General features: G+C 40.3%; 1 protein-coding gene across 2 annotated transcripts in view; it reads left to right on the top strand.

The window, feature by feature from the left end:
• Window positions 1-15,000, top strand: part of LOC125040695 (protein DEK-like) — a 24,160-nt gene that overhangs the window by 1,232 nt on the left and 7,928 nt on the right. For both annotated transcript variants that reach the window (XM_047635385.1, XM_047635386.1), the window contains exons 2-4: window positions 4,272-4,488; window positions 14,322-14,479; window positions 14,633-14,787. In XM_047635385.1, the coding sequence (XP_047491341.1) occupies window positions 4,272-4,488; window positions 14,322-14,479; window positions 14,633-14,787 (530 nt within the window). The remainder of the gene's footprint in view (window positions 1-4,271; window positions 4,489-14,321; window positions 14,480-14,632; window positions 14,788-15,000) is intronic.

Below are 15,000 nucleotides of genomic sequence, written 5' to 3'. Positions count from 1 at the left end.
TGTTGGTACTCTGATGAATGTAACAATCTGCACTATGTACACATTGGAAGACAGAGCGTGGACTGGCTCTGCAAGTCCTAACTTATCAAAAAATACGCTGTGGAAATTTTTTGTTTTTCCCAATAGAGTACCAAACCATGGGATCTGCATGAGTCATTGCATGCGTATATTTGATAAACTGATCCAGGCTTACCTTCCTGTTCCACAGATTGTTTTTGATAGCTAACTGTGGTGTTGTATGCATTTTTTAAGGGCCTTACCATAGTTTTTTAACTGCAGGTGTCTCGCATTTCATGATTTTGAAAAATTTAAGTATTTATTTGTTTTCAATGTTACCCATCAGATAATTTAATCCAGGACATATGAACCCTATCCACAGAAACTACCACAAAGATTGCCGTATGGACCTAAAACTTTCCAAATTCCCAAACGATTGCTGCATTTCCCCAGGTAGGGGCTCTGCCCCCAAACTCCTTTCTAATGACTGTTTCTCCCTAGCAGGTACTGTCTTTTTGTATACTTTAACCATAACATCAAAGAGATAATTGTGGAAAGAGTTCCATGCTTTCAAAAAGTATGATTGTTAGTGCATCTTGGTAATTGTCAAAAAGTGATCCACGTGAAGAAACATAGAGAAATCATTGCAAAAATCCAACTGTTGAAGGAAGGGTAACAACATAGTTAGATATTAAAAGGATACCTAGTTACTTGAGCAGTTGCTGCAGCTAAGGCCCACAAATCTTCACCATGTATATATTGGCATGATAAAGCTGAAGGATGTCCTTTGCAATTTTATTGCCAAATAAGGAACCAGTCCAAGCTCCATCTTGCTGGAATGTACTTGATAGTAACATTTGCTTCTTTGGGCGCACAGAAGTCCCTGGGATTGCTTGATGCAGTCTTACACTGGACTGTTAACCATTTCTTAAATTATCTCTGTAGTATGTTAGAAAACTATGTGCTGCAATATTATTTAGTATGTCAAAGTTTTATAGTCAAAGTTAGTTCTTTTATTTTACTGTGTTCAAGAGATATGTCAGGTACATTTAAGTATAGACCAGTATCAGAAACATGCTAAAGATTTTTTACTTCGTACAGTTGGAGGAAAACAAATATAAAGCAGAAATTTAAAATTTAGCACACATGTCAAAGAACATGCATACATGCTAGCTCATGTACTCACTCACTTCCTTTAAATATATCAATTTATTGCCAAACATCTTGCCAGAGTACACCAAGCAGGGCTGCTGGAGGCTGTGGCAATGACTTGGCAGTGTACGTATTTTGTGTTATACATGGCTGTTGGTTTTCTATAACAAATCACAGCCAATTATAAAGTGTAGTGGAAGAGAGATTGCCAGTGACCAGAAAAAAGGCACCGCAAAAGAAACTAGACATTCTGAAGCAGTGTCTCAACCAGGGGGAAAGTAACTCTGATGGTAGAATCGTAAATGGCAGATGGTTAAGCCTGTGATAATATGGATTGTCTTTACAGATAATGAATGCAGTTGTATTGTTAGGTTTTATTTTGGATGTGGATATTCAATCCCCAATTATCATCAGCGATACTGAACCAGAATTGGTAATTTAGCAGTTTTGTTGCAAGACTTAATAACTTCTGTTGGGTCTGGATGCTGGATTCCTACATGCAACTAACTTCATACTAAGCATGCTTTCATACTGATCATTACCTCTGTCACCATATCTTTTGTTTGAATCCAGCAAGGTTTTGCATAGAAGCTGTGGCATCATGAGAATAGCATGGTCATAATTTTTTTTTATTAATGTTGTTGTTATTATTATTATTATTATTATTATTATTATTATTATTATTCATTCATTCATTCATTCATTCATTCATTCATTCATTCATTCATTCTTTCCCATCTTCTATCTTCTAGCTACACAGTAGTAAGGCAGTCCGGTCTGACCTTGGACAACTAAGCATCTAGGATTATGCAAGAGTTGGTCAGAAACTTTTTGAGATTTCAGAAATTTTTATTAGTTCTAAACACAACTTTTTCAATGACTGTAAAGAGCTGCATCCTTTGGAACTACTTCTGGTAGGTTTTATCATAGACCCCTAAGGCTAGACCTCCACAAATAGCCTCAGTTTTTTTTAAACCTGCCATGAAGCTCATGTTTGTTTTTTGGGAACATAGAGAAGTCATAGGTGGGGGCTTCAAAATGTTCATAACTAAATATCCTATGGAAGGATTTTGATTTCAATGCACCTGAATATTCTTGAACCAACATATTATGACGTGTTCAAACATGAACCCTTTAAATCTGTCTGAGTAAAACTGAGGATCATGTGATCTGAACCTTGTCAGAGCAGCTCTTTTTACATCTTCAACCAATGGAAAATTGTACCTTTCAATGATTTTTTGAAGTCTGGAAACAAAAAGGAGTCAGATGGGACTAAATCAGGGCTCTAAGGTGGATGTCGGATGATTTCCCATTGAAATACACACAGCATGGTTCTTGTCTGCCGAGTGCCATGAGCAGGTGCATTGTCATGGTGGAAAGCAATGCATTGATGCAGCTTTCCAGGGTGTTTTCTGAGATTTTTTTGGACAGTTTTCTCAAAACTCATTTATAATAAGCAGATATTACTTTCTTGCTCTCAAGGAAGTCAACCAGCAAAATCCCCTCTTTCCTTTCCTCTTGCATGCTCACATTTTGATTTGACTGGTCTAACACCCATCAAGCGAAAAGCTTGCTTATCCCCAAACCCTCCACCTGAAGTGTGTGTGTGTGTGTATCTGCTACTGATTCAGTGGTTATTCATCTGTACTTTTCAGTCATGTCGCAAGCAGCATCAATGTTTTCCTCACAAACTGACGTTGATGGCCAACCACTGTGGGGCTCATCTTTACTTTTGTTTCTTCCAATTCTGATGCGACTTATCCCTTTGTATGATGTTGATTTCTTTGGGGCATTATCACCATAAACTTGCCCCAGTGATTTGCCTGTTCTCCCAACCATGTATTTAATGTTCATCCTGGCCTCAATTTTGATGGGTTCCGTGTTGCTTGAATGATGCCTGAATTCCAATTGGCAGTCACTAGTGGATCAAGTGATTGCTAGCATATGCACCTTTGGTGTGCAGACCTCCATCACATTAATTGTGGCAAGATAAGACATGAATATTATTCAATAATAAACTATTAGAGAGAGCTTCCAGTTCTCTCTTGCTAAAATGTACACTTATGGGAATAGTCAGCCAATTGTCATAGTATATTCCTCGACACATTGCCCATAGATTGGGCAATTTTCATTATGGAAAGAGGAAAAGAAAAGAAGATGGGGAAAGCATGCTTTTGGGCTAGGGGAAAATGAGGGATAGAGAAACAACGAAATGAGATAGGGAGAGAACTTGTCAGTGATGGTTAGATGGCAAATGTTACTCTCCAGTCTCAGTAAAAATACAACTGGCATCCCACCCTTGTATCTGGACTTCTCCAATACATCCTGTTTCTTTTGAAGAAAATAAAGTGTTAAAGGCAGATTTTGATTTTAAAAAAGTAGAAATGTATATATAAGTTTTAGAAATAAGAAAAATATGTAAAAATATGATAAAAAAAAAAATTAATTGGAGTACTCCAGAGTCTGGGTGAGTTTTTTTTTTCTTTCCTGATATTGGATGTAATTTAAGCATTTTATCATTATTATTATCATTGTTATGCCAGTGCATATTATTTCTCTCTCTCTCTCTCTCTCTCTCTCTCTCTCTCTCTCTCTCTCTCTCTCTCTCTCTCTCTCTCTCTCACTCACTCACTCACTCACTCACTCACTCACTCACTCACTCACTCACTCACTCACACACACACACACACACACACACACACACACACACACACACACTCACACTCACACTCACACTCACACTCACACTCACACTCACACTCACACTCACACTCACACTCACACTCACACTCACACTCACACACTCACACATATGGTGCTCGTATATGATTTTGAATATTGTGCCCATCACCATAACAGTGGAAAGAGACCAGCAAAATCTCACCTCTCTCATGTAAGATTTTACTATCATAATTCTGACATGAGAGGAAGAAAAAGAGAAAAAAATCCTGAAAATTTATTTCTGGTTTCATTCAAGGTTATGAAATTCTTATATCAATCACAAGAGAAACTGGACACTAAATTTTATATCATCATCAGATATATCAACATATGTATCACAGAAACACTTTACATTTTATTTTATGTAAAAATGTCTTTACTAATTTCATAATTGTTTTCAGGCAGCAGATAAAGTAGAAGAGAAGGAACAGGTGGAGGACAGTATGCCTGAAGAGGAGACAGAAACAAAAGATGAGCCTCCAAAAGAGGAAGAAATGGAAGATGACACAACTAAAGTTGAAGAGAAGGAGGAGGAGAAAGTAGAGGAGAAAGAGGAAAAGGAAGAAACAAAGCAAGAGACACCAGTAAAGGAAACACCTGAAACTCCCCCAAAAGAAGGTTAGCATTATTGAGCCTCTCCTATCTATATGGTAATTCCATGGTTTAATGTCTTGTGAATCCCCTGCTTACAATGCAAGTTTTACTCCAGAAAACTAAATTATGGTCCACAATGTGATTATTATCTTGTTTGAATTATAGAGCTTCTTAAGAATTTCCCTTTTATTTGTGTAGCAAACCCATTCAGTTTGAATGTATGCCAGTGTGATATACAATCCATTACCCATAAACTGTGATATGCATCACATGATGATGAACATGTAACTGTAACACTTATTATATGTGACAGTTACTTATGGTCAAATGCTTAAATGTTACATATTTTTGTTCTCGGGGTATGTCTCATATAGATAATAAATAGTTTTCAGGTTTTGGTAGAATTCTGTTCCTGAATCTGTATTGTAAAATTAAATGATATGAAATGAGAATTATTCCAATAAGAAAATAGAGGGGGGGGGGTGTATTCCCCAATGCAATTATTTTCACATATTTGGCGCTCAGATATATGAAAATAATAGAATTTTGTAGAGTAAAGCCCCTTTTAGTAAATTATAGAAACTAGATTATATTCAATAATGCACGATACATATACTAAGCTCACTTAAAAGTGTAGAGGAACATTGGTGGCTGTCCAGTATGGCTTGTTATTCTTCTTGTTTAGTTCTTTATTCTTCATACTTACTGGGGAACCCAAGCTAATTGTCTTCTTTATCTTCAAGCTGAGTGCTTGTGCAACATCATATTCAAAAAACCATATAACTGTTTTGTAGTTACCATGATACTCCTATTCTTTCTTCTCTTTGTTTTTATCATTACTTGATATACTATTTGAGCTAATTTTGAGGTTGATATAAGAGGAACAAATATGTTTAAGCTGTGGATGGGCAAACATTGCAGTGGAGGAAGTAGGGGGTGGTAAGGTGCCAGATGTGTTTAAAAGCCTGAGAACCCCTCACCACAGTTCCAGAGCTGAGATACTTTGAAACACTTCTATAAAAAAAAAAAAAAAAAAAAAAACAAGAGCCACGGAAAAGGTCTCATGAAAACCAAATGCAGCAAATGGGCACCATGAAATGAGGATTTCATGTACAAATTTTTTTCCTGTCATTTGTGAGACAAATCTAGAGAAGCTAAAAGTGAAAGAAGAGAATGGTGGGAGTAAATTTTTGTAGTAAAGTATATTTACTTGTGTTTTCATATTTATTTCAGTCTCTGACAATCCTGTCTTTTGGTAGTCTATGCTAACTAACTTAAATAAGCTAACCTTTTGCTAAGAAACTGGCCACTACTAACATAGACATCTTAAAGAGATATGTATGTGTTAAGTGTGCACTCTTATCACCTTAACGCCGGTCCAGTGAAATGTTTACATGGCTGAGGATGACACTTATCTGGCCTGGTAGTGTTGTATCCCTGGCCTCAGACAAAAAAGGACAATGAGGCAATCCTATGTAAATGTGCATACCAAAGTGATGAGATCTTACTTAACCCAACACTGGTGGGTGAAGAAAATAAATAAAAATTCTACACTCTGGAGATTAATGTCAACAAACAGACTTTGGGGGCAGGAGTTTGCTAAATCAAACCGAACATCCCGCTCCAAGTGCTCTGGTGTGTCGCTGCGGCATACAGCTGTATTCTGCAGACCAAGCAGTTTGTTATGACACCGCTAGGCGTGGCCCGGCAGTATCGGGTTAAGCAATGGTCATGTATGGCTGAGGATCCCTGGACAGCCAGACTCTGTCTGTCAAATACAGAGTGGGATTGGTCACACTATAAAGAACCATCATCCCAAAAAAGACCAAAGTGTCTACAATAACCTGCTGAATGAACTATGCATCAAATATAGTTTTGAGTTTTAGGAGTATCATCACATATCAATTCCGTGTTGCTTGAATGATGCCTGACTTCCAATTGGCAGTCACTAGTGGATCAAGTGACCAAACATTAAACTTAGAAAAGCCATTCCACCCATTTTGTTTGTTACCATTAAGAGAAGGTTATGTGGGCATCTACTATGTTAGTCTGGTGTCTTATCTCTTTAGGGAATGACTGTGTGGGTGTGAGTGCCCAAAGGTTTGGCTGGGTGATGAAGGCTGATGTTGGAGTTCTACAGTTGGCTAAGGACTGGGCAGTCCTTGTGTGCTGCTGCTATGCTCTTGTTCTGCTGGAGGATCGGGGAATGGTGATCTCGCTAGCTGCCTGCGGCTTAAGTATACGAGCGCTGTTTAAGCGCGCAGGGAACGAGGGGAGCCCGCTGTCCAATGAGCGCGGACAAGACAGTGGACCTGGGCATGACCCAACCTGGGAAAGTATGCTGAGCTTCAGGTTGCGGGGTCATGCTACTACAGGTACTCCCCCTCCAGAGAGTGAGAAAAGCGAACGAGCGATAAACCGGAACATGTGACTTCATTTGTCAGGTTCACTCCGGAAGTCACCAGTATAGTAGATGTGTATGTTGCATCTACTATGTTAGTCTGGTGTCTTATCTCTTTAGGGAGTGACTGTGTGGGTGTGAGTGCCCACAGGTTTGGCTGGGTGATGAAGGCTGAAGTTGGAGTTCTATGGGGGAGCCGGGAGGCTCCCCAGTCGGCTAAGGACTTGCTCTTCTGGAGGATCGGGGAATGGTGATCTCGCTAGCTGCCTGCGGCTTAAGTATACGAGCGCTGTTTAAGCGCGCAGGGAACGAGGGGAGCCCGCTGTCCAATGAGTGCAGACAAGGCGGCGGACCTGGGCATGACCCAACCTGGGAAAGTATGCTGAGCTTCAGGTTGCGGGGTCATGCTACTACACCATATTTCAACAGAAAAAGAAAATCTGACAATAAACTTTAACCCAATGCCGCTGGGCATGGCATGTACATACATGCCATGCCCACTGTGAATTAACTTTATTGTTTTTACAAATAGATGGCAACACTTGTACTAAGTCACCAATGAGCCAATTACGAAAACTGCCTTTCTCACACATTTACACATTTCTTTGGTTTTCGTAAATATTTTACATTATCATATTTTGCTGTTACTAATGTAACAGCAAAATTAATTGATATTAATAGCATTAGTTAAAAAAAAAAAAAAAAAAAAAAAAAAAAATTCCCACCAAATCAAGGAAAAGGGAAATCAGGTAAGGTTACAAGGTCTACTAATTGACTAATTTGTGGCTAAGCACTAGCAGAGACATTTCACAAATATATAAAAATTGAGCACAGCATTTTCCCCATTTTTTATTCATTTTCCCCTGTGGCATTGGGTTAAAGAAGCATACTGCTATTAGTGTAACCAGTGATATACAAGAGACATAATTATGGATTAATAAAAACTAAAGTTGGGAGAAAGTAAATACTACAACTGAAATTGAGTAATATAATATAATAATTGTCAATTGGTCACTGCTTGACAGCTGTAAAATTATACTCCATGCAAATCAAGTTTCTTCTTGGGCTCATCCATAATTATTTTTTTTTACTTTCTGCTATCATGATATTTATAGTTGGTATTCTGTAATTGTTTTCTGTAAAAAAAAATCAGAAGAGAGATCTGTGTCTTCATTCGGGAAGAGAAACTGTTTGTATTTGTTGATCAAGTGAACGTTTGTTAGGGTAATCTTTAAAATTTTTGTGAGATGCAATTGTTAGTTGTAATATATAATTTCTACAGTGTTGTTACACCTAATATAGTATAATAATCAACATTTAGACAACTAAGTAATAGCCTTGATAGTACAAGACTGGTTCACACTCCCACGCTCTAGGTGGGGATTTTCATCTTAGTTCCTCTCATAGCCAGGGAAGCATACTGCTCTTTAAGGGATACCCAGACTAATATGACCACCCCTTTATATAGACCTTGCTACATAGTATATATTGTAATATATACCATGAAATACAAAATATACATACGGTACATCAATAGGTGAGGGAAAAGGTGGCTGTTTAGTAGAATGCTTATTCACAAGCAATTTTCCTGTTGGGAAGGGTGACTGAGAATCATTGAAATGAAACAGTAACAATAAGTAACATTCTGTTATTTTTGTAATTTCTTATAATTTTATATTTAAGTTTTGTACACTCATGGCAAGTCATTCTTATCGCAGTAGCCACTAAGCCAAATTTTTCATGATGGTATAATCCTACCACATAACTTTCAGCCAGATTTGTTTCATGACATGAAGGTCACATCCGGATCCAAAGGGTTAAATTGAGTAGTCGTATAGTATCCAAATATTACTTATATTTCAGTAAAGGGACATAGGTAAGATTATCAAACTTGTAATTCTAAATCTCAAACTTGTCATCTACCAGTATGGTAAATATCAGGTTTCTTGATGATCAAATTAAAATGCTATAAAGGTCTTTGACTTGGTGTTTTTAAACATTTACAAACCTAAAAGACACCTATGTCTAATTGGTAGACCATATACATATATATATATATATATACATTCATATTATGTATACATACATATGAGGCATTTACATTTACACACACACACACACACACACACACACACACACACACACACACACACACACACACACACACACACACACACACACACACACACATATATATATATACACATATATATACATACACACATATATGTATATATGTATATATGTATATATATATATATATATATATATGTATATATACATCTATACATATATGTGTGTGTGTGTGTGTGTGTGTGTGTGTGTGTGTGTGTGTGTGTGTGTGTAAGGTGAAAACACTCTACTGTGTTGATACTATGGTAGAAAAACCCACAATGTAAAACTAGATTTATTGAAAGTGAGACAACAGTTTCGGAATCCACCTGGATTCCATCCTCAGGTCTGAAGAGGAAAGGGAGAGGAGGGGGTATAAAACAGAGAGAGGAGAGGCAACGCGGTGACATGGGGCAGGTGAGGACAGACGGACGGAAATGAAGGGAGGTCAGATCAGGTTGGAAGGTCGGGCGGACTGTGTGCAGGGTGGCCAGCGTATAGGAGAACCAGTCTGCGGGCGTGGGCGTCAGCGGAAGGAAAGACAATTCACGCCGCTGACCAGTCCATCTGATGGCCTGTATCCCACTGATGGCAGAAGAGAGCGTTGTTGTGTCCACCGGAAACAGAGTACTTATGTTGAGACAGGTGCTTAGTGAGACTGGCACCTGTCTCGCCAAAGTATTGTTTGTCACAGGAGGTACAAGGAACAGCATAGGTGCCCACCTTCGAGGAAGAGGGTGGGCTGGTGTGGACCAGGTTACGACCGAGTGTTCACCTGGCGAAAGATCAGCCTGCAGTTGAGAGTGTGAAGAGGGCAGCGGAGAGAGTAGATCTCCTCAGTGTAGGGCAGGCTGAGGACGGGCAGGCGAGGAGTTTGATTAGGAGAGGAGTCGTGGTAGAAGGTACGCCGTTCCCTGGATAACGCGGTGTCGAGAACATGACGAGGGTAGCCCAGTTTGGAGAATGAACGACACAGGAAGTCAATCTCTCCATCCATGTACTGGGGGTCACAGATATGGAGGGTGCGGAGGAACAGCGAAGTGGCAACACCTCTCTTTATATGGAGGGGATGGTATGAGAAGAAGTGTATGTACATACCACTATGCATGGGTTTCCTGTATATGAAGAAAGAGAAATGGTCAGCAGAGCGATGTACTAAGGTGTCTAAGAAGGGGAGCTTGTTGTCAACCTCCCATTCCACCTTGAAATGGATGGAAGGGGAGAGAGAGTTCAGCTGGGTCAGGAAGTCTGAGAACAGGGCAGGATCATGAGGCCAGAGAGCGAAGACGTCGTCAACATACCTCAGCCATACCGTCGGACGAAGGGAGACGGAAGGGAGAAGCTCAGACTTGAAGAATTCTATAAACAGGTTAGCCAAGACCAGAGAGAGGGGAGAGCCCATGGCAACGCCAAAGGTCTGGGAGTAGAAGAGATCCTCAAAGGAGAAGGAATTCGACTCCACACACAGACGATTCAGCCGGAGGAAGACGTCGGTGGGCAGAGGGAGACGAGGATCCTCTGGGGGGAGCCTCCTCTCAAGGAAAACGAGGACGTCATCAAGCGGGACCTTGGTGAACAAGGAGTTGACATCCAAGCTCATCATGGTCGCCGGCGGGACTCCACGGACACGGGAGATGAAGTCCTGAGAGTGGCGGAGGTGAGCAGGAGAGAAGGCGCTGAGAAGGGGAGTGATGGACTTTGCCAGCCAAGCTGCCAGAGGGTGCGTCACAGATCCCCGGGAAGAGATGATGGGGCACAGAGGCATGTCCTGCTTATGGGTTTTAGGAAGCTCATAGAAGTGAGGGAGACGAGGGTTGATGACCTTGAACCTCTGGCAGAGGTTTGCCTCCGGGAAACGAGCTGCTATTGCCTTCAGGCAACGGTGGAAAGTAGCAGCAATACATAGGTGGAAGCGTCATCCAACAGGTCACGGGCCTTCTGCTGGTAGGAGGCACGGTTGAGGACCACCACTGAGTTGCCCTTGTCAGAAGGCAAAATGGTGACATCCTCCCTGTGCAGGCTTTGAAGGGCCTCGCGGTAACGCCTGGGAATGGAAGAGTTGGGATGGAGGAGAGATTTGAGGGCCGGGATGAAAGCGCCACGAAGGAGAGAGACATCAGGCAAGGAGTTCCTAGAGAGTTTCTGGGAAAGAGAGCGGCCATGGCTGGTGGAGAGGGAATGGGAAGAATCGTGAGCAATATCGACTAAGAGCTGGAAAACTTGACTGGGGAGCCGCTCCTTCAGGAAGTCCGAATGTACTCTTGAACAGTAGAAGGAATGTTTGACATCCCTCCTACCAGCGAGGATACGTTCAAGGAGGAGGGAATGAGCATAGGCCGGAAAAAGAGATCCTCCCTGTGAATGTTTCAGAATATTATAGATAGAGGAAGGAAGCACCTGCTCCTCGAGGCAGTCGCGGAGGAAATGAAGTTGATTCTTCCGTCGGGCCGTGGCAATGACAGAATCCTCGTAAGCACGAAAGGCAGGAACCAGGTCAGGGAAGGAGGTTAACAGGAACAACAGGAGATTTCTTTTAACCGTGGGGTCCATCATGAAAGGTGAAAACAGTCTACCGTGTCGATACTGTGGTAGAAAAACCCACAATGTAAAACTAGATTTATTGAAAATGAGACAACAGTTTCGGAATCCACCTGGATTCCATCCTCAGGTCTGAAGAGGAAAGGGAGAGGAGGGGGTATAAAACAGAGAGAGGAGAGGTAACGCGGTGACATGGGGCAGGTGAGGACAAACGGATGGAAATAAAGGGAGGTCAGATCAGGTCGGAGGGTCGGGCGGACCATGTGCAGGGTGGCCGGCGTATGGGAGAAGGCGGAGGATGTGGGAAGCGAGGAGACTGTCGGCAGGAGAAAAGCCACTGTTCAGGTTGAAATTAGGCAGCAGCTTTATTAAGGAGGATTCCACCAGTCTGCGGGCGTTGACGTCAGCGGAAGGAAAAACAATTCACGCCGCTGACCTGATGGCCTGTATCCCACTGATGGCAGAAGAGAGCGTTGTTGTTGTGTCCCCTGGAAATAGCGTACTTATGTTGAGACTTTCCTCTTCAGACCTGAGGATGGAATCCAGGTGGATTCCGAAACTGTTGTCTATTTCAATAAATCTAGTTTTACATTGTAGGTTTTTCTACCATATATATATATATATATATATATATATATATATATATATTTATATATATATTTATATATATATTTATATTTATACATATATATATATATATATATATATATATATATATATATATATATATATATATATATACATATATTTAACCCATTGGCGACGGGTATAGAAAACTAAAAAAAACTCTACGCTCTGGCGAACCGCGGCAACGTGCCGACTCTGAGCGCATATGATTCATCTTCTGTTAAGTTAAACTGACTATCGAGATGCAATGGAAATATTTATCTTTGATATGAGATAATTTTTATGTATAAATATAATTTATGGGTTAGTTAAAACAAAAACAGAAAGAAAAATCTAATTGAGTAAAAGGTACAAAAGTGGTTATTCTTACTGACCACTTGATGTCAGAGGGTTATGAGAGGGCTGGAGGTGTTCCAGGACGACTTTAAATACTCCTTATGAGATGTCAACAACAATAATGTGATTTTTCAGTTATTGAAGATAACTCAGGATCTGTAATGATATGGAGAACTTTCATGCCACTTTATTCTTGTTGTCAAATTTTAATTAAGCTGTGTCCTTCATGTTTACTGCAGTTTTTTCTCTTACATTTTTACACCTTAGCTGATGCAGTGACTACAGATGTACCACAAACATGTAAAAGATATTAGATATATAATATTACAGTCATTATATATTTGAGATTCACTGCAATAGTAATATTACATCATTATTGTATTAGATTATTATCAGGATCTTTAAAAATGTAAATATTAGTTCTACTTAAATGTTAACTCCTTGCTGCCAGGTGGCATATATGTACATACCATGGCATGCGTGGACTATATTCCAGGTGGCATGTGTATAAGTGCCATGGTGTGCTGGTCCCATTTTCCGGGGGCATGGACGGTCATGCCGCGCACTGTTGATCCCCCAGCAGCAGGACCCAGGCTACTATGAATACAACCTGGGGAGAGAGGGCTTTCACATTGGGAAACCACCCGGTGGTGTTGGGTTAACTTTTAACAGTGCGAGTCAGAGATGAAATCTTTAAGTACAATCTTTGGATAATGTTACAGACAAATTCTATGAGTCTTGGAGTAAAAGACTGTTTATAGGACAGTCCATAACCTATTGGACCTGGATGCTCCACAGCCATCACATGGCCCAAAATACAGGCATTAGGCTTACGTGAGCAGACACTCTGCCTGGTGTGCAGCTTGTAGGCCGGACACAAATAAACTCATGTGCAGTGACAAGACTGTATACCTCACCTGTGCAGTGTTATTTTAGCTTTTTATGTGTTTTTAGCTTTTATGCCATTTTCCAGTGTCTATATTTGTCCTTTGATTTGCTTTGTCCAGATGGTAATAGACTGTTTTCCTTGCACAAACTCTATATCATCTCCCTAGGTAGTCCGTAACTCAGTGCAATTATGATAACAATATGTAACATTTTGTTATTTGTGATATTTTTTTACTTTTGCATATTCAGTTTTCTGTAATAAAACCTGTGCTGCCAGTCATGGCAAGTAGGAATAGAATCCTGAGTATGGAAATATCAACCTCCCTGGAGCTGTTGCTCTTCCAGCCATGGCTCACAGACTTTACATTCCACACTTGTTTATTGATGGAAATATTTAAAAGCCTCTTCCTAAATGCAAAATGAGTTACCACCCTCCAAGAGCTTTGTACATTCGTAGTGAGTCATTCCTGTCACCTTGTCTTCAGCCGAAATGCTCACGATGGCAAGTTCGCTTTACCCAGGCCCACAGCCAGAGTTTCCAGTGTCAGCATGTTCACGTCACTTGCTCCTCAATCCAAATTTTTTCATAACGTGGTCTCAAAGTCTCGATTGCAGGGGTTAATTTTGACCTCTCATGAATACCACCCCAGCACCCTAAGATTTTACACTGAAACAGTCTATTTTGTGTGAAAGTATACTTCTTAATGTTTGCATATGCTTATATTGTATAAACATAAAACGAACAACAGTTCTTTACTCTTCCAATAAGCAAATAGTTTTACAATGAACATATATTACAAAGGAAAGAGAATTGAAGATTTATTGAATATACTATTAGGTATCTGAAGGTAGTAAATGCTAAAAAAAAAAATTTCTTTGCCAGTCACATATTTAATGATTGAGCAGTCTTTTACACCAAAGCATAAATACCTCAACTATAAGGTTTCCATTTCAGATGCGCGACCTCTTTATGACCAACCCTTAGAGATGAGTGGCAAGAGAGACCGTAAAAAGGTGGAGAGATTTGTTCAAGAGGCCAAGAAAGAAGAGCCTGAAGCCTCAGGGAAAGGTGCAGCACTTGGGGACATTCCATACATTAATGCCATGATCATGGTAAGACAAAGGCTATTGTACACCTCTGTTCTTTATTTTCTGTATATGCCCTAGAGACAAGAATGATTGATGGTCCTTGTGATAGAGCATTTATACTTATTTTGATGATTAGCAGGCAAGAATCATTAGTAACTAATGAATTTATAATTTCAGAAAATGCAAATAGATGACCTAAAAGTTTTACACAGAGTTGCGTACAGTCGGCCTGGAAGTGGGAATGAGGTGAAAAAGAACTTAAGGAAATTTAATGGCTTCCCATTTACGAAAGAGGACAAAAAGTACAATTTGAAATTAAGTAATGTAGAGAGGTTAGTATCTGAGTAATATGTGTTCATGGATTCCAGTCTACCTACCTTCCTTCTTTGCTCCCCCCCCCCCCTCTCTCCCTCCCTCTCCTCTCCTCTCCTCTCCTCTCCTCTCCTCTCCTCTCCTCTCCTCTCCTCTCCTCTCCTCTCCTCTCCTCTCCTCTCCCCTCTCCTCTCCTCTCCTCTCCTCTCCTCTCCTCTCCTCTCCTCTCCTCT

Source organism: Penaeus chinensis, chromosome 29 (genome assembly GCF_019202785.1).
Source record: "Penaeus chinensis breed Huanghai No. 1 chromosome 29, ASM1920278v2, whole genome shotgun sequence".
NCBI classification, from domain to species: Eukaryota; Metazoa; Arthropoda; class Malacostraca; order Decapoda; family Penaeidae; genus Penaeus; species Penaeus chinensis.
The sequence above is the reverse complement of the archived record's forward strand: the minus strand, read 5'-3'. Positions and strand labels throughout refer to the sequence as shown.